The sequence below is a fragment of the Lineus longissimus genome, chromosome 8, assembly GCF_910592395.1.
Source record: "Lineus longissimus chromosome 8, tnLinLong1.2, whole genome shotgun sequence".
In the NCBI taxonomy this organism is placed as follows: Eukaryota; Metazoa; Nemertea; class Pilidiophora; order Heteronemertea; family Lineidae; genus Lineus; species Lineus longissimus.
In genome coordinates, this window is record NC_088315.1 from 4,650,403 (window position 1) to 4,676,291 (window position 25,889).

At 43.2% G+C, this 25,889-nt stretch overlaps 2 protein-coding genes across 3 annotated transcripts in view; one reads left to right on the forward strand and one right to left on the reverse strand.

The window, feature by feature from the left end:
- LOC135492708 (uncharacterized) overlaps positions 1 to 9,972 on the forward strand; it is a 46,253-nt gene extending 36,281 nt beyond the window's left edge. The window contains exons 2-5 of the mRNA XM_064779303.1: positions 4,154 to 4,237; positions 4,713 to 4,811; positions 8,683 to 8,776; positions 8,872 to 9,972. Of these exons, the coding sequence (XP_064635373.1) occupies positions 4,154 to 4,237; positions 4,713 to 4,811; positions 8,683 to 8,774 (275 nt within the window). The 3' untranslated portion in view covers positions 8,775 to 8,776; positions 8,872 to 9,972. The remainder of the gene's footprint in view (positions 1 to 4,153; positions 4,238 to 4,712; positions 4,812 to 8,682; positions 8,777 to 8,871) is intronic.
- A 2,757-nt stretch (positions 9,973 to 12,729) lies between these two features.
- Positions 12,730 to 25,799, reverse strand: LOC135492146 (uncharacterized). 2 transcript variants are annotated; one of them, XM_064778356.1, is made up of 13 exons: positions 24,986 to 25,799; positions 24,624 to 24,792; positions 24,255 to 24,340; positions 23,625 to 23,851; positions 23,311 to 23,471; positions 22,973 to 23,078; positions 22,697 to 22,834; positions 22,327 to 22,533; positions 21,971 to 22,084; positions 20,521 to 21,828; positions 20,207 to 20,323; positions 19,791 to 19,964; positions 12,730 to 19,520 (listed from the first exon to the last, which is right to left on the reverse strand). In XM_064778356.1, the coding sequence occupies exons 1-13, from the start codon at positions 25,437 to 25,439 to the stop codon at positions 14,784 to 14,786; spliced, it is 7,998 nt and encodes a 2,665-aa protein (XP_064634426.1). In that variant the 5' UTR covers positions 25,440 to 25,799; the 3' UTR covers positions 12,730 to 14,783. The 2 variants fall into 2 exon arrangements, with proteins under 2 accessions (XP_064634426.1, XP_064634425.1); XM_064778355.1 differs by having other exon boundaries at positions 23,625 to 23,860.
- Between the last annotated feature and the right edge of the window lie 90 nt (positions 25,800 to 25,889).

Below are 25,889 nucleotides of genomic sequence, written 5' to 3' on the forward strand. Positions count from 1 at the left end.
TGTTAATGGGTCGCGACCATGAGCAGCAACATGAATAATAATCTCAAAGAAGCCAATTGACTGGCACTTGCTACATCGTTGGAATATGTCAACTCACAGAAGACAGTAGTTATCAGTGAAAGTCAAAGGGGCCTATCCATATTTTAGGTACGTCAGCGCGTTTTTTGTAGGGTTTCTTTTGTTCTCAAGAGAATTTGAAAGTTTGACTTTTTATCACGAAAACTAAAGACAGATACCGTCTGAGGTCGTCCCTAAATGTATTGTTTCCTGGTGATAGGTTGCTTCTCGGGAGTATGCGGCCATCAGATTTTTCACTGAGAGCAGCTACTATAAGCAAATTTGGGCTGCAAGAAACTCCTGCCAAATCGCTCACGTAAAGACGTTACCTATAACCTCTTTCATCGTACTATGGTCTTCTTTCGTCTTTTTCTTTCTCACGCTGAAGATATTATAGATTGCGCAACTAAATTTGTGCAAGCAAATACGATATCAGTAATAGCAACAATAGATCCATTGTTGGTAGTCGGCTAAAAAGAGGTTTTAACCTTTGAAGTTACAGGAGTTATTCGATACGAAAAATGCCGTACTTTGTCGGTGCTCCCGATATTGGACAGAATAAGGCTAGGTAAAATTTCACAAATTATTCTCGTACGAAATATTTTTTAAATCGGAGCGGGGCCCGCTTTTATTTTTTATTTTTATTGATAACGTACATGTACGTCGGATTCAACAGATTCAAAGGAAAATACGCCGACACCACGGCCTAAAGACATTATGCCCCCTCCTCCGAGGTACATTAGATGTGTCGCAGCCTTACTCAGGGATCATTCCAAAAAATTGAGAGAATAATTCTAGTTCCGGTTATAACGCGAGGAGGAAATGTGGAGGATTTCAAGCAAGCAAAGTGCCACTTTACGATAACTCATCTTTTAAAATCATCATATTATACGTAGGCGACTCGTAAACGGTTTCGCCTCGAGAAGATCGGATTTACAGGCAACAATGTAGAAAATAAATAGATACTTGATTTTTTTCATATCAGTATGAAATCTGTTGACATGATATTCTGTTGTCCTTTGTACCATCCCGGCGTCGCTTCCCAGATTGAATGCAAACCTGATAAACATTCTTAATACTGACAAACTTTGTAAATACTGCTTGTTTTTCTAGAGTTACAATGCCAAGGGCTAACGTCTAAACGTCAGGGTTGTAATTTGTTTACGGAATGAACTGTAAGCTTTATAGTTCGACTGCTCAAAAGACATTGGTATATTTGTCAAGCTAAATGTAAATTTTCTGATTACAAAGAAACTACCTCGATTTCTTTCCGTATCAGAACGTATGTTACTTTCATGGGGTGCGTTTAGTTTGTTTTGACAGGAATGGTGATGCGTGTATTTACATTTTATAGTTGCAATGTTTATGTTTTAAAACACTGCGCACACAAAGTGTTCCTGCGTTTTGAATCCTCCGAGATTTTTATTGTGGCCGGTTTGGACCGTTTTCATATGATATCAAAAATTATAATTCTTTGCCGCACGTCCGAGACAGGTCTACAGGCCCAACTTCTTTCTGTAGGTGCACTGGCCCGCATTCCTGGCGCCAAACCGCAGTACAGCGTCACACAATGAAGACACGTAGGCCCACCTACATTTTAATTCCTCTTTCAGCAGCACGCCGTGACATTTGAATCTTTGCGTAATCGTCAAAAGGCGTCAGTCGCTGGGCTGGCGATGTCTGTTGACGCCACGTTGTGTCGATTGGAGGTAAAACTATGTTGAATATGTAATTATCGCTTTCATCTGGTTCTATTGACATCCAAAATGTTCCCTGGGGGAACGAAGCTGAGTTGCTGCCGCTTCAAAAGCATCCTGAGATACAAGTTTTTAATACTCCTACATCGTATACAATATTTTAAAAGGAAGTGACTATTTGGCAAGCCCGGCTTACCAAACAGCGACTTTTTCTTGTCCTGAATGAAGAGCCGAACTCTCTGGCTAATGTGTTGTAAAGTCTCCAGCTCGCCAAACAGGGTAGATTTTTTACCTGTTTGGCCAGCCAAGCTGGCCGAACAGGGTGGCTTTTTAGTGCTGTTTGGCAAGCGGCTCTCCAAACAGGACAAAAAAAGATGCCTGTTCGGCGAGCGGCTTGCCAAATAGACCCGGCCTATTTAAAACCACTGATTACGCCAGATGCTTCAAAAGATACACTTTAGAACCGGTAGCTATTGTTCAGTGTTGGCAACCGACCCAGTTCGTTTTATGCAACTGACGTAAGGAATGTTCTGTTGAAAGTGAAATGTAACCAAGGATGTAAAAGTAGGCGTGTGGAGGGTGTCTGTCGCCTAAGCACTTCACAAGCATACCTTGCTATAAAGACAGGAAGAACGACCAGTGGTTACATCTTTGTCACGTGGACTTAGGGTGGACGAGTAGATATACTCTGCACCACAAAGAATGATCATTGAACTGTTATCATTGGGTGTAAAGCCTGTGACGCTTGAACGCCGTTACTTTGCACTGGCCGATGAGACAAATGACCATAACACGCTAGATAAAAATGAAGGTGCATGTATTCCCGTTCCTGCTCACCTTGGAAAATGATCTAAAATTAAAAACAACACGCCGCAATATAATTAGACGGTATTATTTATTCACTGAATAATCAAATCAATGTTCATCAGTCTCAAATTACTCCAAGGATTGAAATAATCATGAAAGGTGTTGCTCAGACATGTACAGATGTTAACGTAAAAGAAAACCTGTCGCGAAACGCTTCTAAAAATGGGGAGTTATATAAACAGCCCGGTAGAAACTGTATAATGCCCCAAAGCTGCAGCCAAAGCGTCTCGGGTTACGGTCTGCATATCAACCCCACCAATGACGATGACAGTATGAACTGCTTTCCGATTATCATTTGATCTGCTAGAGAGAGAGGCTATGACAGGTCAGTTCATGGATGAGAGGGGTTATCCTTCGTTGTCCCAAAATAGAAGAACGTGATCGCACAGGGAATTTTAATATCATTGAAATTATTCTGGTGAACCTGTGTGATCTGACCTATAGCCGCCTCATGATGACATTAAACCTCGAAATAGCATTCCGCGATGATGAGGTCACTGCAGCTGCTGCCCTCTATTTCCCCATCGCTGAATTACAGGCAATGTCGGACAAACATGCGGTTTCGTAATGGATTCAGGCTTTCTAACTAGGGCAGTTAGATTCAATCTGGCACATGTCCGAGTGTTGGAAATACTACATAATTGTTCTGAATATTTCTCTCTCTGACTCTATGGTATCATTCATGCTAAAAACAATGCAGGGTCAAAGATAATTGACTTTGAAATAAGCTCAAATGCGTAGAAATAAGTGTCGATGTCCGACTGTCACGTGACTAAAACGTCATCAATATCTTATGCAAATGACCTTGTGAGCTATAAATAGTAACTTCGCGGAATGCTATTAGATTGCTTGTATCATTCATCTTGCATTTCGTGCGGTTGGATATCGTATAACAGCATTAAAATGCCTGCAAATATTGAAACATTTGTTTTTGCGTTGGTGTAGGCTTAATACACCAAAGGAGCATACATGTAAACCTAGCCTATCTCTTGGGGACACATCCGAATATACGTCTAGATCATAGCCTAATCCAGTTAGGATACGGCATCTGCGTCGCAGATGGTAAAGATGTTTACAGATTCCCCGAAGATGAAAACTTTGAGGCTTTTGAGGGACGTTTTCACACGTATGCACATTTGTCCAACCGAAAGCGCGTTAAGTCTGCACATACGATATTATGGACGATAGAAATTAACCTACGTGTATCAAACGATGTCATTTTGAGGAGACGTCGTATTGCACTTTGGAAGGGGGAACCGTTTCAGCCAATATACAAGATCTATAATAAACCATTATAGTTACATGTATTATTTTTCAGGACTACCATCTTATCTTGTGACGAGTTCGGAAATCTATTTCTCGAGGCCGATCCAAAGAGTTGGCCCGAGGCGTACGCAATTAAATATTAGGTCCTCCCCGCATGCAACCGACTATTGGCTTTAGCCTCTAGCATAGTTAAACTTTTTAGGCTATGAGAGTTTCTGTTAATGCAAACTCACATCTCACCTCTTTATCATTCTTTATCATTGCAGATCAAGACAGAAGACAAGTCTCTTGCCGAGTGGTGGAGGGGGAATTATTATGTGATATATACAGCACAGGATTGTCAGAAAATAGTAAGTTTTTGGTAGAAAGGGCAATATCCAGTGTGTATTTAAGACCCGGCGGGCTGGTGACCGAACCATTAAAATGTTAAAGCTATTTCAGGATTTGGGCCTGTCGTAAGGTTGACATCGGTAGATACAGTATCAACCTTTGTGCTTTTGGACTACAGTATGGCGCCAACATGGCGAATCAACGGTAATCAACCATTTTCAATGAATTTTGATTTGCCTTGAAATAGAAAAGCCCTGCAAAGTGAAAACCGGTTGAAAGTAAATATGATATGCATTCACGCTGAACTAATGTAGGAAGACAAATAATTCAGATTATACTGAATACTTAAGATATCGTGGTTCTATCCCTGGATGACCTTTACATGACCAATATTAGGTTGTCATTTCTGCATCAGCTTATATCTTATCAAGTCGGCAATCAGGCACAACCAGTGTAGAAACCGTTGAGTGAATCCATGTTTTGTTATTTCTTCAGATAATGCAATAGAACGGTTGAAATGTCATATAGATCGAGACGGCGAACTGAATTGCGACGATGATACGATGGAAGCATTAAACAAGTTAGGATCACTTGGTAAGCAGTTGTAGGCTCCAATTATGTTGACCATTCAGGTATTCGAACTCGAACTTCCCCGCTGCAAGGACTATACACCATCGCGATGTGAGCGGCACCGCGCATGGACGTATCAGGTCAATCGTCTGTGCTGCCACCTGTTGTATTAAAGCACCAGTAACGACGATTAGAATGGAAGAGGCTAGAGAAGCAGGTCCAGGACAGATTGCCGCGAAAATTTATAAATAGTTTGGGAAGCTGGCTTGACATCCTGACAAATCCGGCCATCGATCACTCGATATTTGGCCTCGATATGTTTACTCCCTCAATCAGAAAGATGCGTAAGGAGTAGGCCATGTTTGCAAGAGGATGCTGCAAGAGGATGTTATAAGTTTCCCGAACTATTTATAAATTTTCGCGGCAATCTGTCCTGGACCTGCTTCTCTAGTCTCTTCCGATTAGAATGGTTCGTTGGTCTCGTGGTACGATTCTCGCTTAGGCTGCGAGAGGTCCCGGGCACAACTCCTGGGCGCGATTTTTTTTTTACAGGTAGGTTTGAACCATTGTGTACATTGACAACCAATCAGAGCTCAGTAACTTCGCCTGACGTCATCAAGTAAGAAACGCACGTGTTGTTAGTCAGTAAACAACGATGCACATTGACAAATGGTGCGAGTTCGAATCTCGGAAGGACCCAAAAATTATGCACTTTTTTTTATTGCTTTTTTTCATTTACTTAATTACATGTATTTTGATAATAAATCAAATGTACACAATGGTACGAACCTACCTGTAAAAAAAACCTCGCCTCCCGGTAAAGCCCTTCCGTTGATAAGTTGGCCAAACGTTTGTCCTGCCACATGTTCTGTTGATTTTACACCATGCAGGATTCTGGGGAGGAAAGACTAGCGTTTAGATTGACCAGAATCAGGTAACCACAGGAAGAAGCAAAACTAAAGTAAAAAAAGTCTGAACGGTTTAGTCTCGCTGCAGCTCCCACCTCTCACTGGGAAGCACTAGTCTGTTTTCAAGATGGGTTATTATTCCACTGAGGTTTTCAATTGGTGATCAGCGAACAGAGAGCAATGCACAAACGCCTTAATCTTATTGCTGTTTGAGAAGTGTCATGTGGCGATGCCTCGATGGTTAATACGACTGATCCCTTGCAATCCGCAGAAGTCCCTATATGCAGCCGCCTTCTCCTTCCTGTACCCTTTAGCGGTTTTTATCCGCGTCACCTTTTAAAGGTTGTAATCACCTTGTCTTCATCTTGACCATCAATAGCGCTGTAACGCTTTTGCCTAGCGAATAAGGTTACCGCGCACTCTTCAAGCCATTGACTACGCCGGTAATGGTGTCACTCCACAAAGTTGTATCACTGCAAGGTCCTTAATGGGCGTTTAGTGGGACAAACGACATTTGGTTGAGAAGGTTAAGTGACCTGCATACCATGCACAACAACCGAATGCGCAAAAATTGGTCCCGAGCGAGTAAAAAACCAAGAAGTAACGTGACCAAGATGATTGCCAGCATCACAACCGCGAGCAGTCAACGCATTGCTACCTCATGAGTGATTTTCGGCCCCCTGGAAGAAAATCCGGCAAATGAACTGCTATAACATCTGAGGCCATGCGCTGTCATCTGAGGCCATGCGTTTCTCTAGCAATACGCTGCCGATTGATAGTGTATATGACTACCCAATCAGTAAAATCAGGAAAACGGATGCCCCCTGGCCCAGATACGACAGACATCCTATAGACCGCGGCCGACCCTCCTCGTAGCTGACCTTATCAGGTCCAGGGAACCATTCTTCAATGCATGATGACTGGACCAAAAACTAAGATGATCAAAGAGGAATACGAAACTAGCCTCTTGCGCTTGTCACAGCAACATGATAGGCCATTTATTTATTGCCAAGAGATCATCATAGCAGAACAGGTCGCCATGATATGAGAAGAAAAAGCTTTACTTAACCTTAAACGCTTTTCTCAGCGCGTTGCATCTCTAAATAAGACACTGTAACTCAGTAATGGCTCTCCGTCTGTAGCTTAATGATGTTCATCTGCGACATTTTTTCCCTGCTGTTTCATTTTCTATGTGCGTACACAATGTGGGACTAAGCCAAGATACATGATCTAAGGTCCTACTGCGAATTACACTAGGACTTTCCATTCATTCCGTGCCCAGATCTCCTCGAGATATACCGAGTGTTTTTAGAGTCCTCAAAGCATCTTCCAAATCAAGGTTCGTCTTGGACGCACTCTTTGGCTTCTGCAACTCTTGACTTGAAAGACGGGCCAGATTCAAAGGTACCCACTTTCTACGTATCTTCTTCTTCTCAGCATTCGATTTTGTTTTCTCCGCTTACCTATACGAGTCAAAACGTATTGTTTCATGAACAGTAAGGGGGAACAAGTGTTTTTTTTACTGGCAAATGATCTGCGATCTGACCTTTGCATTTTGCCACAGTGGCCGTATATCCAAAGGAACTCATTTTCGTTTGTTGTCTTTATGTCAAAGTGGCTGTTTCAAATTCAAGTCTTCGTCTGTCATCAAAGGATACCAAAGTTGGGAACACCTTGATTTGCACTAACGTACATAAAGTCGATAAATATTTTACAGAAGACCATATCTTTGTCCATTTCGATTTAGACAGATGACTGCGCTGTTGCAAGTTCTAAAAAACGTGTACGTTAAATATCAAAAGGCCTCGTTACTATTCCGATCGGGTGACAGATAAGTTATATTCATGACATTAAGTGAGCATAGTTGTCAATGAATGTTTGCTGTTTTCTGATAGTTGTTAAAAGGTACTTTGTATTTCCGTTTGTCAGCTCAGACAGATACATCTTATTTGTGCAACAAGGAGAGAGGTGTTTCAAAAAACAATTTCAGTTGTGTATTTTCGTACAGTATGAAGAGAGTCTACGGATGCTACAGAAATGTCAAAAGACACGACCTCTGTGATAAGCAACGGTTACCAATAGCGAGACGTTAGCACATTTTATCTTAGACCATTATTCGAAAAAATCATGTAAACGGCGATTTTTCGGCACTGCCAGCGCTATTGAACGAAAGCGGCACTGAGTCCCCCCGCATTCCCACAGTTCATATTTGCATCGACCTCCTCGCGTCCTTGGTAACAAATAGGAACTACATCCCGCAGTCAGTGGCGTGTAACGATTCTACCTCTGGCTACGGATGACAACCAGCAAACGTTATAGGTTATAGCGGCATGCGGTTGTCAATCTGGGTGGATTCTTTGACTGGTGACCTGTGAATCAACAGCTATTTCTGTACCAATGACTTATATTGCTTTCTTCCATGTCTTCTGTGCTTCTTGTTGATCACTCGCCAACATTTGCACAGTTGTGGGCGAATACACGATAAGATGAGCAACGATAAGGGTACTCAATACGTTGTTGTTGCCATGCAAGCAAAAAGTTACAAATTTTCTTTGTGTTTGAGCTGATGTTATATTCAAGAGGTCGTAGAGGCCGTCCTATTTCAACACTTATATTTTTGAATTTAAGACGACTAACCTAAGTTCATTGTCACTGACGCAGGCAAATGTTGGTCAATTCTAGAGCTTTTACTCTGAGATGAGTGTGATATACAACAGGGTGTTAGCAGATAGAAACCAGATTCCATTGAATGTGAATTGTATCTGCGACAATGTCACAACTTGGATCACAACCTGCATTACATATTGACCCGCCAAGTACAGTGTTCGACATTCGAAATAATACTCCTCAAATATCAAAATTGTTCGATCCACTGGGGCCTGGATACCTGCATCGCACCAAGACACACTAACGAAAAAAGGTTGAAATGACAGTGATTTGGACAACCATGGCTCTTTAGACTATGTAGTTCTTCAATCTACCTTCAGATGGCGCTGATGTGATACCACGACCGTCGAGACGAGGCACGCGTTGTTGGATCGAGGGAGGAACCAACACCTACAAATGCATGGGAAAATAAGGGTACGTTGTTTTTTTCTCACTATTTTGTTAATTTTTTCTGAATACATGATAATCTAGAGTAATCACTAACCTTCCTTTCTTATTTCTTCTTTCAGTTCGGCACCAGTTCCAGGAATGTGACGGGGCTCCAGTCGTCTACGTTCCGAAACAAACTAGACCTAAAAAAACTGGCGGAGGAGGAGGAGGGCAACTGTATGAATCCATTTAACCCCCGAGCAGACGACATACCCACATTTTCTCAGAGGCTAAAGTGTTGGTGGAAAGATATTCAAAGGAAATTTTATCAAATGGCCCTCTGAACAGTTTTTCTTGCATTTTGTTCAAAATTTGCCATAGAAGGCAGACGGCACTGCCATAGAGCGGGAAGGGCAGACAGGGGTTAATGAGTTGATTTCTAGATGATTCGCGACAGTCATTCTCCTTCCGGAATTTTCAACCAATCAGAGTGAATTTGCTGCTTTCGACCGTCAAACATCCCAGTCAACCAATCACTGTCGCTTGTCTGGGATTTCATCTCCGCATTGAATGCTACGCTGGATTATCGTCGACTGCTGAAAATAATAACATCTCAGACTAGATGTCGACCGTCAACAATGGGGTACCGTGGTCTTCACAATTTAAAAAAAAATTAGTTTGTCGAAGGAAATCCATTTGATGTGCCAGTGCTCGGATATTTTCGCCCATGCAAATCCTCCTAGATATCATATCATCATCATCATAGACCATCATACCATTGTCAAATCTTTGCGAGTGATCCACCGGCTTCCCTGTGGATATCCCGACACATACATGAACCCACCACTTTCTGAAAAAAAGTCGTAGTCGGTGGATCAATCGCAATGTTGAACGCGGTGGGCTTCAGTCCCAAAACGTTCCCGTCGAAGGTTCTCTCCCGACACATTCCTGAGCCCGAACGTTGTTGCAGGGTGTTCGCGTGGACGGGAACGTGTCGGGAACAAGTATATCGGGAGTCGATGGATGACGCGCATAATATGGGACTCGAGGATGTCCCAGTGATAATCCTCTGAACTAAGCCCGCTGTTAGAGTTCCTTATCAACGATGAAATTTGTGATGTTTTTCTCATGAATTTTTTTTAAACATATTGATTTAAACGACCGCGAAAAAAATTAAAGAGAATCCTGTCTAAAAATAGTGACGATGCATCCCTAATTATGAAATTTGCTAACAAATTGAATAAAAATATGAAAAAATAATATATGTTTTGCTTCCTTCTTAGTATATCCAGACACGCTTACACTCATCCAAGGATTTTTTATAGTCCTCCAAGAAGGCATCAAAAGAACTCCCCAATAAGGGGGATGAATAAGCTGTTATTGATTTATCGATGTACCCAACAGGGTGTGAGCTCAATACAACGAGCATTAGCAGACGGTGGATAGAGTGACGTTTCACTGGGGAGGTTTCGATGGCACTTCGGGGTCTACTAATATAACTTCAGGAGATCGTGGTACGTTTCTAAAGCGACACCTATATCATAACTGTGAAACTAAACGCTTGAAGACATCGGGTTGTGATTGTCTTTACTAATAGTCGGAGACCGGCGCGGTGTCCGTCTCCTGAAAAAAAATCCTTTCCTTTTACATTTATAAGGTGCTGGGTTAAGGTGTGGTTCTATCGATCCGATGACCTTCAATACCATAGAGATAAAAAGGGCATAATTGTATCGTTTGATAGTACCACATAAGAGTTCCCGGTAGACACCCTTTCATGGGATATTAGAACTGTTACACCCGCTCTTTCTACATGGTATGTCGACAGTTGACATTGTCCCTGTTGCACCTTGGTCCTAGACTGTGGACACTCTCAGCGAGTGGACATGTTGGACATTTTCACTGCGTATTTCTGGCTGAAACATGGTTCTCACCAGCTGCCGTCCAGAGACAACTGGCAATCAGTCTGCCATGCCCGATTTTATCTTGCTGTGGCTGTCTCATCACTCTCACCGCCTTTGGCAACACAGTGAAGCTGCAAGGCCCAATTCAGTCTGGTTGTGACCATCTTATATCCCTCAACAATACCGTGGAACTAGCTGCTTGGATTCAGACTGGCTGTGGCTGTCTCATCACTCTCACCGCTTTGGGCAACACGGTGTAGCTGCCAGCCTTGATTCAGTCTGGTTGTGGGTGCCTCATCCCTATTACCAATGAGTAAACAATAGAGCCGTTGGTCCCGATCTGATCTGACTGTGTGGCTGTCTCATCCCTCTAATCATTGATGGAGCTGACAGATCCGATTCGGTCTAACTGTGACTGCCTCATCCCTCACAACATTATGGCAAGACGGTCGTGGAGCTGTCGTGTCCTATGTAGTCTGGTCGATCCCTTTTATCGGTATTACAAAACGGTAGAGCCGTCAAGCCAAATTTGGTCTTCATGATTGTGACTGTCTCATCTCTTTCACCTTTATGACAAGAGGCCGGACTGCCTGGTCCAACTCGGTCTGATTATATCCGTCGCATATCCCTCATCATTAAGACGGTGAAGCTGCATGCCAGGCCCGATTCGGTCTGGTTGTGACTGTCTCATCTTTCTCAATGTTTTTACAACACAGTGCAGCTGTTAGACCTGACTTGGTCAGGTTCTGTCTGCCTTACCCCTCTTACCCCCTCACAGTTATAACTAGCGGTGGAGCTACTAGCTCTATTCTGTCCAAATGTGACTGTCACACATCCCTCATCGTTATCTCAAGACAAGTCTCTTTGAGACAGTCACAACCCGAGTCGGTCTGGTTGTTGTGCATGGCACCGCATCCTGCTCACCAAGTTGACAAGGCGGTTGAGCTGCCAGGCCCAATCCTGCCAGGTTGTGGCTGTCCTGTCTCTCTCACCGTTCTAGCAAATTGTTGGATCGAGTAACCAGGCCTGCTTGATCTGATTGTGTATGTCTCATTGCCTTCACCTAATTGACAAGGTGGTGGAGTTCCCAGGCCCAGTAGTTCGGTCTAGTTTTCACGGTGCAGCAACCAGGTCCGATTCGGGATACTGACAGTCGCATATGACATGACCTAGTCAACAAGACGATGCAGCTCAATGCCAGACCCGATTCGGTAGTCTGGTGGAGACTGCCTCATCCCTCTAACAGTTATGACAAGACGGTGCTGTCTCATATCCTTCACCTTGCTGACAAGACGGAGGAGACTTTCTCCCATACCGTTTAGATAAGATTGTGCAAAGGGGAGACGCCAAACCGATTCGGCCTGGCTGTGACTGTCATCTCTCTTACTGTTTTGACAACATGGTGGGAGCTACCTGACCGGCCAATTCGGCCTGGTTGTGACTATCATTTCTCTTACTGTTTTGACAACACAGTTAGAGCTATCTGACCCAATTCGGCCTGGTTGTGACTCTCATCTCTCTTACTGTTTTGACATGGTGGGAGCTATCTGACCAGCCAATTTGGTCTGGTTGTGACTGTCATCTCTCTTACTGTTTTGACAACACAGTGAGAATTACCTGACCCAATTCGGCCTGGTTGCGACTGTCTCATCTCTATCACTAGTTTGACAACTTGGTGGAACTCTCAGACCAGATTTGGCCTGGTTGTGAATGTCTCATTGCTCTCACTATTTTGACAACATGGAGGAGCTCCCAGAGCAGATTTGGCCTGGTTATGGCTGTCTCGTCTCTCTCACTGTTTGACATGGAGGAGCTCCCAGACCAGATTTGGCCTGGTAGGTCTTGTCAATATCAATGCAAGGCCCGATTCTGGTAGTGACCGTCTCATACTTTTCACCATGTTGGCAAGAAAGTGGAGCTGATAGGCCAAGTACAACATCTCTTCATAGCAATATAGGAGTACAATGTACTATCAAAACATATTGCTGGACAATCACTTAAAAGTTGTTTAGAGTATCCCACTGCCATTACTCTGAAAAAATTACACTAAATGCAGGACAATGAAAAACAATATAACTTTGATATAAAATTCTTACTCTCAATCAATATACACACTTCGATATATATCATTTACAATGACAGACCAAACATTTACAAAACCAAGCAATCTTTTACAAGTTTATATTGTAACTACTCTTATATTCACTCCCAGCACACCCAGCCAACCAAACAAGCCCCAGTCCATGTTACCACCCGAGTGCAGTTGGTTTTTCCCATTACAATTGGGAATAAGAAGCCAACTTTTCCATGTCGTCAGTGTTTGTTGGTCTATAAGTGTACTAAAACGTACAGAAGGTGTTGCCTAAGGAATTGACATTGGTATTGGTTGTCTCACCAAAGACTGCAAGGGTGGAGCCAAAATGCTGGCCAAAACCGAGGTATCTCACTGAGGTTTTGGGGGAAATGACAGCTCCAACGGATCAGTGTTTGGTAAGACAACCAAAACCATGAAGTATCAATTCCACATATATTCTAAAACACCTCAACACTGATATTTGATTTTGCCTGCTTTCAAATTTTGCACCAACCTCAGTGATGATGTGACAACTCAGTCACAAGTACATATCCCTCTAGTCCTAACAAGACATGAAGAATATGATTTGCAACCTACCATCAAGAGGAAATCAAGATTTTGCCATTTTGAATGAACTTTTTAAAGTAAAGCAATGCCCAATTGCCAGTAACTGACACAAATGCATGTGCATGTGTCCTTTTGAAGGGATTCTCCATTCTTTTGCCTGTTGATCGTAGCAAAATGTTAAATAAAGTGTTAAATTACTTCATATAGCTACATGTACATGTACATATGTTAAAAAATAAATTACTGGTCACAAAATTTATATTTACAGATGAAATTATTCTAGTATACCATACTAAGAATATCAGAACCAAACATTCTAAGCCGACAGCCAACAGAAATTACTACACTTACACCATTGCACATCAGTCTGTCTGAATAGCATCTGATCCTTCGATTGAAACAGCCACCATGCAGAGAGTAAACCTTGCATATATCAAACTCACAATGACCCAAGCCTTGAATGGCTCATCAGGTTGGAGCTGATTCTGTAGAAGCAACTAAGAGTTTCACCCCTTGGAAAAGGATGCTGTTCCATCACCCCAGGTAAACTTCCCTGGCAAACCTCGTACCCATTTATACTCCGGGGAGGAGGGTAGCAAGGTTTGGGTTAGTCTCTTGCTCATGAACACGGAGATGCACAGGCAATACAACTAAAGATACACATACTACATGCTACAATACCACACACCATAGTAGTAAAGTTTACATCACCTAAAGCATCTACATTGATAAATTATAAAGACAATTGAACAAAAATGCATAACGACTTACGTAGCCTAACCTCGAGGGAATTTCTTAGCGTTTCTACATATTTCATGAGATGTAAAGCTAAAGCAACAGACAAAATGGGTGTAGCTCATCAATTTATTATAACTCACTTCAGCCCTTTGTCTTAATGACTTCCCTTACCCAAGGAACCTATCATTTGGTATGGGTATAATATTGATGACCAAACACATTATGTACAATATCTACAAACATGACGTGCCTGTTCAGATAAAAGAGTTTCAACAACAAATTTTAACTTCACAGATAAAGCCAGTACAATTCCACAATGGACATTTTTACAAATTTAGCCGCCCTAAGAATGCTGAAAAATGTTTGACGACCTCGTTTGGAGAAAAGTATAAACAAACACCAACCATATATATCATGTCATTCAATACCCAATTCCTCCTTTCCATTCAATATCGGACTTATCAGAATTTCAGTTTGTTCTCGTGAATTGAACATAAAAGGCCAGTTTATACTGCAGCTACGAGAGCAAGAAACCACAGATTTGACCTAATTTTGATACAATAAGTCAATAATGACTCTGAATTACCCTTTACTTTGCTTCACGAAATTGGCTCTTGAGCTGAAACCACTGAACCGACTTGAGATCATTTGATTTAATTTTTCTCGAGGAAGTTCTCCACCCCACTGGTACTAGTGTTTTTGCATCTTTTTTGTGGGGCACCCTGTATGATGGCTAGTTATTAATTAAATGCTATAAAGTTTTACCGAGGCCCTAATTCCCTTTCCCCTGCTGCTGAGCTTCTTGTTGTTGCATCAGTTGATGCAACTGCTGAAACCTGACCACGGTCTGGCCTGGTTGCTGAACCTGAATAGTCTGTTGCGTGGCAGTCACGGCAGTGCCATGTGTAGACGCTATGGAAGCTTGCTGCAGAACTTGCATGGCACTCTGGGGCTGGATCTGGATTGGCCTTGGTTGCGCACGCTGTACTCCTCCAACTAACTGTTGTAAAGACTGTTGTGCAAGGTGCACCCCACCAACTAAATGCTGCACTTGTTGCCCGGATGTTGGAACTCCGGTATGTTGAACTTTTTGCAGAGACTGCTGTCCAAGCTGCACTATACCCTGTTGCACATGTTGCCCAGAAGTAGGTTGCCCAAGCTGCACTAGCTGTTGCACAGGTTGGCCAGATGTAGGTTGCCCAAGCTGCACTAGCTGTTGCACAGGTTGGCCAGAGGTAGGTTGTCCAAGCTGCACTAGCTGTTGTACATGTTGGCCAGAGGTATGCACCTGTTGCCCGGAGGTAGGAACTACTACTGTACGCTGAACTTGCTGCACAGATGGTTGCCCAAGCTGAATAACTTGTTGCCCAGTTTTTATGGTACTTGGCACTCCAGCAACTATCGGCTGTCCCAACTGCACCGCACCTCCATGGACAGAGGCATGCACTCCAGTAGCCAGCTGAACCTGTTTCACTCCTGTTGTAGGCTGAACAGCACGCGTTGACTGTTGAATACCCTGCACTTGTGTTTGCTGAAGATGGTTGGCGTTCTGTGGCATCACTTGCAACATGATATTAGACTGTGGGACAAGCTGTCCCGGTTGTGATTTCTGACCAACATTTTGCAATTGTTGTAGGAAACCCTGCTGTAGCGCAATCTGCTGCTGTGGAAGCTGTAGGGTGACAGGTCTCTGGGGCACCTGTATGGAGCTCGGCAGTGTAGGCTGTGCCTGACTCAGACTGGTCTGTATCACTGCAGCGGGAGAGCCCTGAGACTGCTTCATCTGATTCATGAGCAGCACCTGGTTGAGCTGCGTTTGTAAGATCTGTTGTGCACTAGCTTGTGGCTTTGCCGGAGTGGTGACCACCTGGCTTTCATGTGATTGTTCCGAGCGTTGTGCTGTTGTAGTGACAAAACTTCCTGTCACTGTTTTTGCCTGTTGCTGACCCTGGGTCTGTGCCTGTCCCTGGACTTTCACTTGCACCTGCTGCTGCGTCTGAAGTTGCTGTAGGGCAAGCTGTAACTGAGCCTGTTTGAGAGCATTTGCAGTTGAGGCTGAAGTAGATGCACTCGTAGTCTTTGGAAGCATCTTTACCACCCCTTGCGATATTGTGACAGGTATTCCTTGAGGCGTAACCAACTGACCACCGATATTGAACAAGATTAACTTCTGTTGTCCAGGGGCTTGTCCACTTTGCTGCCCCACCACTGATGCTGGACTGACAGTACATGTAGGTTGAATCTTTACCTCAGTCGGCTTCGAAGCAATAGTGTTTCCAATAACTTGATGCTGGACTGTGGCACTAACTAATGAAGGATTGACTTGAGTATTTGCAGACGCCACAACTGAACTCGCTACCTGAAAGGATACTTTTGAAGTTCCCTGGGCTTCATTACCAAGTGATTGAACAGGCACCCCTGGAATTCCACAAGGAGCACTCCTAGACAATGTGGGAGTGGCACTAGGCTTGCCCAGTGGAACTGAAGTCATGTTCTTGGCAGCATTTCCTTGTTGCACTTGCATCGTTTGACTGTTACTTGTCCCAACAAGTTGATGGCCCAACTGGTTCTGCAAAGCCAGCAACTGTTGTGGGGTCACTTGAAATGTTGGAGAAGTGGCCACTTTCTGTGGAGAGATTTTCACGACTTGGTCGGCTCCGACTGTTTGCTGGACAGAAGATGCGACATCTGCAGTAATCTGGTTGCTCATAATCTTTTGTTGACTTAGTTGTCCCATACTTGGGTCTGTTTTTGCAATGTTAACAGTGTAGACATTGGCACCCTGTGGCTTTTCAACCAGCAGTCCGTGAAGTGCTGCGTGCTGCTGCAGCCCGATATTTCCTCTTGGCCTCACCTTCTTCGGTGTCTCTTCTTCCATTCTATCATCTTGATGAAGAGACGGGCTAACACTACGCTCAGTTTTGGATATTTCTTGAGAACTACTGGCTCCAGGTAAAGTAAGAAGACCACTTTGTTGTGCCACACTGGGTTGAGGCGACATAGGAACACTTGACACTGGAGATACCAACTCAGTCCGGTTGTTTGAACATGGTGCTGACACAATAGGATCTGGAGGCACCAGGCCAGATAGCTGTACAAGAGACTGCAAGGCAGCAACTGTATCTGCATCAGTCGTCTTACCGAATATGGAGTTGAGATCAGCAAATCCATCACTGTTGGATGAAGAGGAGGCAGCTTGTGGACCTTCTTGCTTGGGAGGCTGTGCCTGGTCACTGGTTTGAACGACTCGCCAATCCTCTGGCCGACTTGGCGTCGTGATGTGCGTCGTTAATGGCGAAACTTCAGTGACAGCCGATGTGCTACAGTTGGCTTCGGTAAACTCAATAGTGCGAGCGACAGTTGGTGACATCACAGGTTGACGCACGGCCGCTGTCATAATACCACCGCGACTTCGGATGCGCTTCTGGACCACCACACCACGATTATTGACAGCAACTGGAACTGCTGTTAGAGGCAAGGTCATAGGAACTTGTAAAAGACCACCAGGATTGAGTCCTTGGAGGATATTCACAGTTTGTGACCCACTAACAACAGCACGAGTTACAACAATTTTCTGAATTGGAGTTGACGGGACTGCAGGGTTGGTCGCAACCTGAACAAGATTCCCTTGTCCTGTGAGTGTCTGTACCGTACCAGGAGACACTATGGCCTTTACAGTCTGATTGGCAGTATTAACTTGGGAACTTGAAGCAGAGGATACAGTAGCTGGAGTGCCGTCTGCTTTAACTGAGAGAACCGTGGGGGTGTTGAGCATCTGTTTCGGAATGAACAACCCCTGTGGAGTGACGTACCCCTGAACCAACCCTTGTGTCGTCATGATGGTCTGCGGCACAACTTTGAGTACAATGTTCTTTTGTTCTCCACCAATGATCGAAGCAAGTTGGTTTGACTGTTTCGATCCCAGAACAATCTTGCCACCTGCGGAGGCAGCAGCACCGGGAACCGACAACGCGGATGCATTCTGAACCTTGATTGAGGGTGCACTACTCGACTTGGTCCCTGTAGTCGGAGATATAGCCGCAGGGATAGGAACTTTCATGGCACGTGTCGTTGACGTCACATTGTGTTGAGTAATAGCAGGCAGTGTACTCGGTGAAGGGATCTTGATCTGGACTGTCGGTAGAGTGGTTTTGATTGGTGACATCACAGACTTGACCATCTGATCAATGTGTGAGGTTTCTACTTGTGCCGTCGGCAATGGTGTCATCTGTGGGGTTGATGCATCAGTCATTACAACATCCTGATTCTCTGTGACAACAACGGTCAAAGGCGATGCCTCAGTCTCTGATTTCGGAGATTTCTGCATTGAAGCTCGAGTCTCTAATAAACTTTTAACAGTTATATTACTGGCATACTTAGAAGACTTCTGTGGTGACTGCACCAACTTTAACAATCCTGGATTAGCCTTCAAAAGTGTGTTCCAGTTTTCTGTGTTGATTGGCTGTGTGACAGTGGCCAGCGACAGAACACTTGTGACGACAGCTGGTGCCACTGTAGCGGCGACTTTCACGGTTGACGCAATAGTAACTGGCAATGCGGGGGCGACACTCGTCACTGCTGAGGTTTTTTTATGAGCTTCTGGTGTACTTAACATGCTGGAGAGTATTTTAGCAGCCGGAGTTGTGGTAGGTGTCGGTTTTACTTGAACATCAGATTTTCTTTGTTTCATAATCAAATCATGAATAACGCGCTGTGGCATGTCCGCCAATCCACTGTAATTAACATACTTCTCATTGTGCTGTGCCACGTGTGGTTTCTGAGGAACGGATAACACTGACGTACGCGGTGTCGCAGAGATCGGTATGGCACTAATTGTTGTCACTTTTTTGTTTCCTTTGTTTTCATCTGACCCATGTGGAAGAGGCTTGCTCAACTGTTGTATGAGGACTGATCTGGCACTGCTTGGTGAGAGCGATGGTGCACCAACAGTTGACGTCACTACCCTGACCACTGGCTGAGAAACGTTCTGTACTATTACAGTCTTTGCAGGCATAGTACTTGAAGCCACCGTCACAGTGCTGGAAGTTACTGTCGTAGGTGCAACAGTCCTTATGACTGTTGGGTTCAATGCGGCACAGAACTGAGCATTTTGCAACAATGCACTGTTCACAATACTGTAACCTTGCGACGTTTTTATAAGAACATGGTTCGGTGGAAGACGAAGATTTCTTATCGCGGATTGAATCGCGGTTTGACTAGTTTTGCTTTCATTTGCAGTGGAAGGCAGTATTTTCTTTGCTGGTTTCTTTCGGGCGATGCCTTTTTCGTATTCCTCTGCTGCATTGTCTGGTATTCGCCGCCTTTTTCTCGTTCGTCCACGCAAACTGACATCGGCCGATTCTGAATCTGAATTTCCCTCTAGTTTTCGCTTCCCTTTGCCTTTCTCGGCTGCCTTATTATCCGATGAAGTTTCACTGGAGTCAGAATCTGAATCATCATCACTGGAGTCTTCTGAACCGGAGGTGCTGCTGTCATCTCCAATGGTGATCTAAAAATAGAATCAAGATTAAGAAAGCAAAATACAAAACAATGGGAAAGTTGTTTTTCAGGGGTTCCCACACAATACATGTATCATCTATCTTATAATCAATCTCAATCAGAATTTGAGAGGGCAATTATTACAAAATAGCCTAGAAATCAAATTTTATTGATTTTTTATAACTTCGGCAACATTATCTTTAAGTTAATGACTACTTTAGTTCAATGTCTTTGGAGATGCCATGCACCACCAAAAGAGAGAAAAATTCGAATCTCTCACCTCCTCTGGCTCCTCGGGCTCTTCATATTCATCCACTTCTTTCTTGACACGTTCTCTCATCTTACGATTCGCCTGGATCAGTTTGTTTTCCCACGGGTCAAGTTCCTTCAGTAAGTAGACCAGGCGTTCATGAAGCTCGCCAACACACTTTTTTCTCGGTGGTGGTTTGATTACCTGGAAGAAGATTCAAAACATTAAAACAAGAATCAAACAACTTGTGCGCATCTGAGGGGAATTTTGCTTTTCGCGGGTTAACAGCTTTTTTTCACCTACCCTTATCCCCCAACAAGGCATTTATTGGTACATACATGTACTTATCCTATTTAACAATGAGATGTATGACTTGTGATTTGGAAGTCCTAAAAGTATGCCTTAGCACCCAAAAGATTTCTGGCCACAAAAATAAGTGTTCTTACGGTTTCTTTCTTCCCCTTACGGATGGTCACGACCTCAGGTTCCTCAAACTGCTTTACCAATGCCCTCAATACCTCCACCGTCTCTCCCATCAACTCAAACTGTGCCAAATCAGGTAACTGCAAATAAGCAAGGAGTCACAGTCGGAGATTAAACTAAATTTTTTTTAAAGTAGCATTTGTTATAATGATTTTTAGTGGATTTATATCATCACTATCACTGTGATTATAAAATTGAATCTAATGAATCTTCCCCAATCATAAATCTCTTTAAAAAATAACAACATCATTCCAACTGCAACACGACCCAAACTTACCACAGGCTCCATTTCTTCTTCCTCTTCCTCAACCTTTTCAATGATCATCACATCTTTGTCCACTTTCTCCTCCCCAATAATCCTAACGTCATCATCGTCGTCGTCAATGCCCACCTGCTCCGCACCAACGCCATGTTTGACATTATCAGCACCAAAATCCTCCTGTTTTACTTCTTTCGTCTCTGATGTGAATTCTGGCTCAGAGTCGACAAGTTCTTGCTTGATATTATCAGCCTCACCAATTGGTTCTTCAAACTCGCTATCAACTGGTTCTTGTTTGATACTGTCAACCTCACCATCAACATTGGCAAGGTGATCTTCTACTTCACGCTTTATCTGAATACTACCGACTGAGTTAGTTTCCCACACACTCGCTGGAGAGTCAACCTCCTGACTTACTCCAAAATTACTAGTTCCAATTCCCTGGAAAGCACCAGGTTCGTTTTTAATTTGAGGTATTCCTACTCCTAAGGAACTCTCCTCTCTCTGCTGACTTGCGTCAGTTTCCAATACTGATTGCGAGTCCATATGCTCGGATTTTACTCTACCGTTGGGATACATGTCAGAAGAATCGGAATCTTTGGCCTCGACCGTTTCACTTTCCATCCCCAGCTCTATTTTTACGCCATCACTCTGTGCACCAGGCTCTGATTTTACAACAGAACTCTGCATCACATTGCTATCACAGTTTCCATTCAACGGCGATAAGTCCCCAACCCCCGTATTTGAATTCTTGGAAGATTCAGCACCTTTAACAAAAGGACAATCTGACTCAATGGCAGTGCTTGGAATATCTGAATCAGAGTCATTATTTGGCACAAAACAGGACTTCCCTGCAAAAGAATCAGAGTCCATATTCTCCATTTCAGAATCGCCCTTTTCTCGACTAAAACAACCAGGTAAGCTTGATATCGTATCATCGCCATCACCATTCTCAAAATGTGACCCCGTTCCCACTGATGCCTGGTCTTCATCTTTACACGAATCAGTGTGTGTGTCCTCGGTCAATAATTTCTGCTTTGCCTTTTCTAGACTTTTCAAGTCAGGTTTTGCACTGAACGAGGCGAGACTGTCACAGTCCATGCTTGTCTCCTCCCCATCCAAGAGGTCCATCATGGTCCTCTCTTTCTCCAACATCCTATCCAGGGTCTGCTTCGAATGCACCATTTGTATTCCCTTGACCTGTTCCCGGCGTAACGCTCGTGCGGCCCGGGTATCCGTACTACTGCAATACGAGGACAACGACTGGACATCATCATCAATATCACTAGTGTCCGGAGTCTGTGGCTTCAGAACGGGCTTTATCACCTAATTGAAAGAGAAAGAAATTAAAATGACCACCATTACAATGTGGCAACGAAATAAATTCAAGTTGAATGATCAGGTAAAAGGTTGAATGCTCTCATTTTTGAACAGGTGGAGATTACTGGAGGATATTTGTGTAATGTACCTGTCTGAGCCTGCTTGGGCGGTTTGTGGGGGTGGAGGGAAGGTCTGAAACACGTTTCCTCTTTGCAGGCGATTTCTTGGGAGAAGACGGCGCAGACTTCTTCACATACGGAGGCTGAAAGTGATTTAGAACTGGGTTAGTTCATTCGGAATCAATTTTCAAATCTTAAGTTGCCTGAAGAACAAGTGGTCACAAACCTGATATCTAGTTTCAGTTGTTGACAATCTGTCTATCACAGTTAAGAGTTTTTTTTAAAGTCTTTGATCAGACCAATAATATGTTACTTTTTGAGCAAATACTCTAGTCTAAATTTCCCTTAGAACCATGCCAAACCAAGAGAGAGGTGAGAAGCCTACCCTTTTGATTATTTCAATTGGTTTCGGTTTTGGTTTATCAAACTTCGGATACTTGAAAGGCGACTGGCGATATATTCGAAGATCTTGGCCGCAGAACTGAGGGAAATGGATGTATGTGTTCCCTTCACCGTCAGTGCCAAGGAGATACTCCTTCTGGTCGGCTGGATGATTGCACTCGATTGCTTCTCGTAATGTGTCTTGAAATTCCTGTGAAGAGAAAGGGCATAAGTCACTTATTTCGCACCACCATGCACATGAAACTGCCTCAATAATCAGACACACAACATCATCAACATCTCTACAGTTTCCATCATGGCGCCATATATGCTGTGGAAATGTTCAAAATCAAGCTGAAATGGAAACAACCTACCAAGCTATGATCACAGATGGCTTTAACAATCCAAACTCTCTGGTACGTTGTCAGTTCATGGAACCATTTCTTCTCAAGAGGGTTCTTCTGGCCAAGGACTGTGAAGAACCAAGGGTCTATGCCTAGAGCTCTTGACGCCTGAAATTGAATACAGTTTCCACATAAAATGTCAGTCCTTTACTGCAGGAAATGCTCAACTTGTTATGAAATGAACATGCCTATGACCAGGAATGAGCTTATCAACCAAAACAGAAGAACCTCTCTACTCCTACTGACCATTTCTGCACTTTTCCTCTCCTCGAGTGTCTTGTACCACTTGAGTAGCTTTGCCTTCAGTTTATAATTCCACTGACGGTAAGTAAACAATGGCTTCTTCACATCTCTGCAAAGGAAAAGACACAAGCTTGAAAACCTTTATATTTACAAAGACAAATGGCCCAGTGGCAGAAGGAAAGAAAAGGGTGGTCCATATTTTCAGAGAATCCATCCATTCACGTGAAATCAAGCCTGCACAGTGCATTACTCATAAGTTCAAAGAGGACAAACTATCTTTAGACAAATGACAGAAGGCAAACATGAGGAATAAATAATGAGACAATTGTCTTCAACTCTACCTGATGCGTTGACTTTGCGTTCTCAGTAAGGAGGTCATAACACGTTGCATGGTGGAGCTCTCTCTTGGAAGATAGAAGGCACGCTCTAGTTCAAACTGAGGCACTTCCCACAATCTGAGTGGTTCTTGGCACAAGAAGAGGAACAACCCAATGTTGGGCAACTGAAAATGAATAATGAATAAAGGGTTGGTGAAAAGTTTCACCGCAAAAAAACATTGGATTGCACCTTCACTTTTTCTTTTATGGTCGCTCTAAGTGTTTTTGATAAGCCAGGCTTCTGTCTTCAAGTTCAGAGACCAACTTACAACACTCACCTCCCACATGGCTTTCATCTGTGCAACCCCCTCCGGTCCTCCCATGATCGTTTCGTCCCACTTCACCAAATCATGATAGTATTGTTCCTTCTCATGCTTCTTCTCAAGGATCTGCTGGCGACGGAATTCCTTCTCCTTCAGTGCTTCTTCCCTGCGCAGCTGGTTCAGCAAGGCTGTCGAGTCGTGTGGCTGGATGATTCGACCTCGCCGACGGATCCCTTTAAAATCTAAGAAATCTGAATTGAGTAAAGTGCTCTCGTTATTTGCAGAGCCAACAATGAGAGACAAAATGCACACAAATTTTCACATCTACCATTAGACTAACAGGTGCACAATATGTTCCCACCATGTACAGTTAATGACATTTACACCCAACAGCATGGAAACACCTGGCTGGAGGATCCCGCCACCCAACTGTGTTGGAATGATTGCAATCAACTATTGGGGCTTCAATCCCAAATCACCACATCAGCAGAGATACTTATTACTAACTTCTCATAGACAACAGTGTAGGAGACATCTCCCTTCCTCAATAAGGTCAGTATATTTTCAAAGTGTAATGATATATCCTGCACCCTTAAATCCATCTCATTACACATCAAGTATGTGTAGACAATATATAAGACCTACCCATATCGCTATCAGACATACCAGACGACATGCCAGCCTTGCTATCTGTGTTTGTTGCATCCAATGTAGTCTTTTCTCTCAACTCCCTGCAATTAATGTGAAATGAGTTTCAGTGAAACATTGAAAACATTTTCGATCAAGACAAAGTCACATCCAGAGACAATTGGCTGATCGAAAATTTGGCTCGAGGTCGATTCATCTACGCAGCCAAGTCAGACAATACATTTTTCTCCTTAAGCAGAGAAGTTTGAGTGGAACACCTAATTATTTTGTTCCCAAGACAAAGTCGCATCCATGGGCAGGTTATGAGAGAAAATTTATCTCCAGGGCAATTCAATTCAATTTGAAAATCTGAATCAATTCAATTACCTGGATAAGAGGCTGAGTTTTTGTTCCATGACTTGTTCCAACTTCTGTCCTTTCTTGGATACATAATGATCTGGTCCGTTGTATCTGTAGCAGTTTTCTAGCATCAGGCGAAAGTCACTCACAAACTGTGTAATTGAGTCATACTTCCCTTGGAGGAAATTTTCTTTCACTGGAAGAAAATGTGTCAGTTATACTCTATGAGGTTCTTTATCAATAATTGGCTCATTTCTTTGGGATGCCGAATTACAAGATGAATTTGGCACTGTTGATTGGACAATCCACCAGAAATAACCCCACTTGTTGAATGTTGGTTATTATTGTAAATCCCTGAAAGGTGACTTCGACATTTTTCAGATACTCACTCTTCTTGAGGCACATTGGTTGCTCTATCTTTTCATAGTAGTCCCACAGGCCCAACTTTTCCACGTCAACTTCTTCAATGAAAGGGAAATTCAGGGACTTGTTGGCATCAGAGAGTAACTCCCTCAAGATTCTGTATCCCTGCTGAAGTTCGTAACTCATGAATGGGACTTGCTCTTCCTCACCATCCACATAACCACGGCGTTTCTTTCTCTCCGGCTTAGGGGAATTTGTTGCCTCATCATTGATATCAGGTGGACCAATTCTTTTTTCTGGAGCTATCATTTGCTTTGGAGGTGATGTGTTTGTTGTTGATGATGATGTTGCAATGCCATTCGAACTTGAACCGCTTTGGCCATCGCTTTCCAAATAAGCCGCTTCATTTTCCACATCAATTTCATTCAGCATCTCTGAATCGATTACCAAGTCCAATGAATCATCAGTGGACTCATCCATTTTATCGAGGATCAACAGATGCTGTGGTGCTGATGATGTAAACTTCCCAGTCAAGTCAGATTTCTATGTTTTCATTATTTTCTCTTATCCAGCACTCCGTGTAGGAAGTTTTGAGGATGGCAAAGTTACAACCACCCGTCGAAATATTGATATAAAAGTCAAAATGACTGGGTTACATCAGGTTTAATTGGCATTAATGAAATCATGAAATGTTTCTTAGTTTATTTATTGTCTTTATTTCCCTATATTACTCTGCAATGAAATAGAATTCGATGGTTTTATTTGTGTTATTTATCAAACACCTTTCTTGCAAAATCACAAATTTACCCACACGACCTCATCACAGAATCTGGGGTTAGAGATTACTGCGACCCAAAAATATGTGATATCTGGCGTCAAATTTCATAACAACTTCATGTCAATGCCAGTAATAAAACACAACAGACGAAA

Excerpts from the sequence above, each read along its gene's own strand:
- LOC135492146 (XM_064778355.1), bottom strand. The coding sequence starts at position 25,439 with ATGGATGAGTCCACTGATGATTCATTGGACTTGGTAATCGATTCAGAG. Across the intron at positions 21,829-21,970 it reads GCCCAAGCAGGCTCAGACAG|GTGATAAAGCCCGTTCTGAA; the intron begins GTACATTACACA and ends TCTTTCAATTAG. Across the intron at positions 19,521-19,790 it reads AGCCCGAGGAGCCAGAGGAG|ATCACCATTGGAGATGACAG; the intron begins GTGAGAGATTCG and ends TTCTATTTTTAG.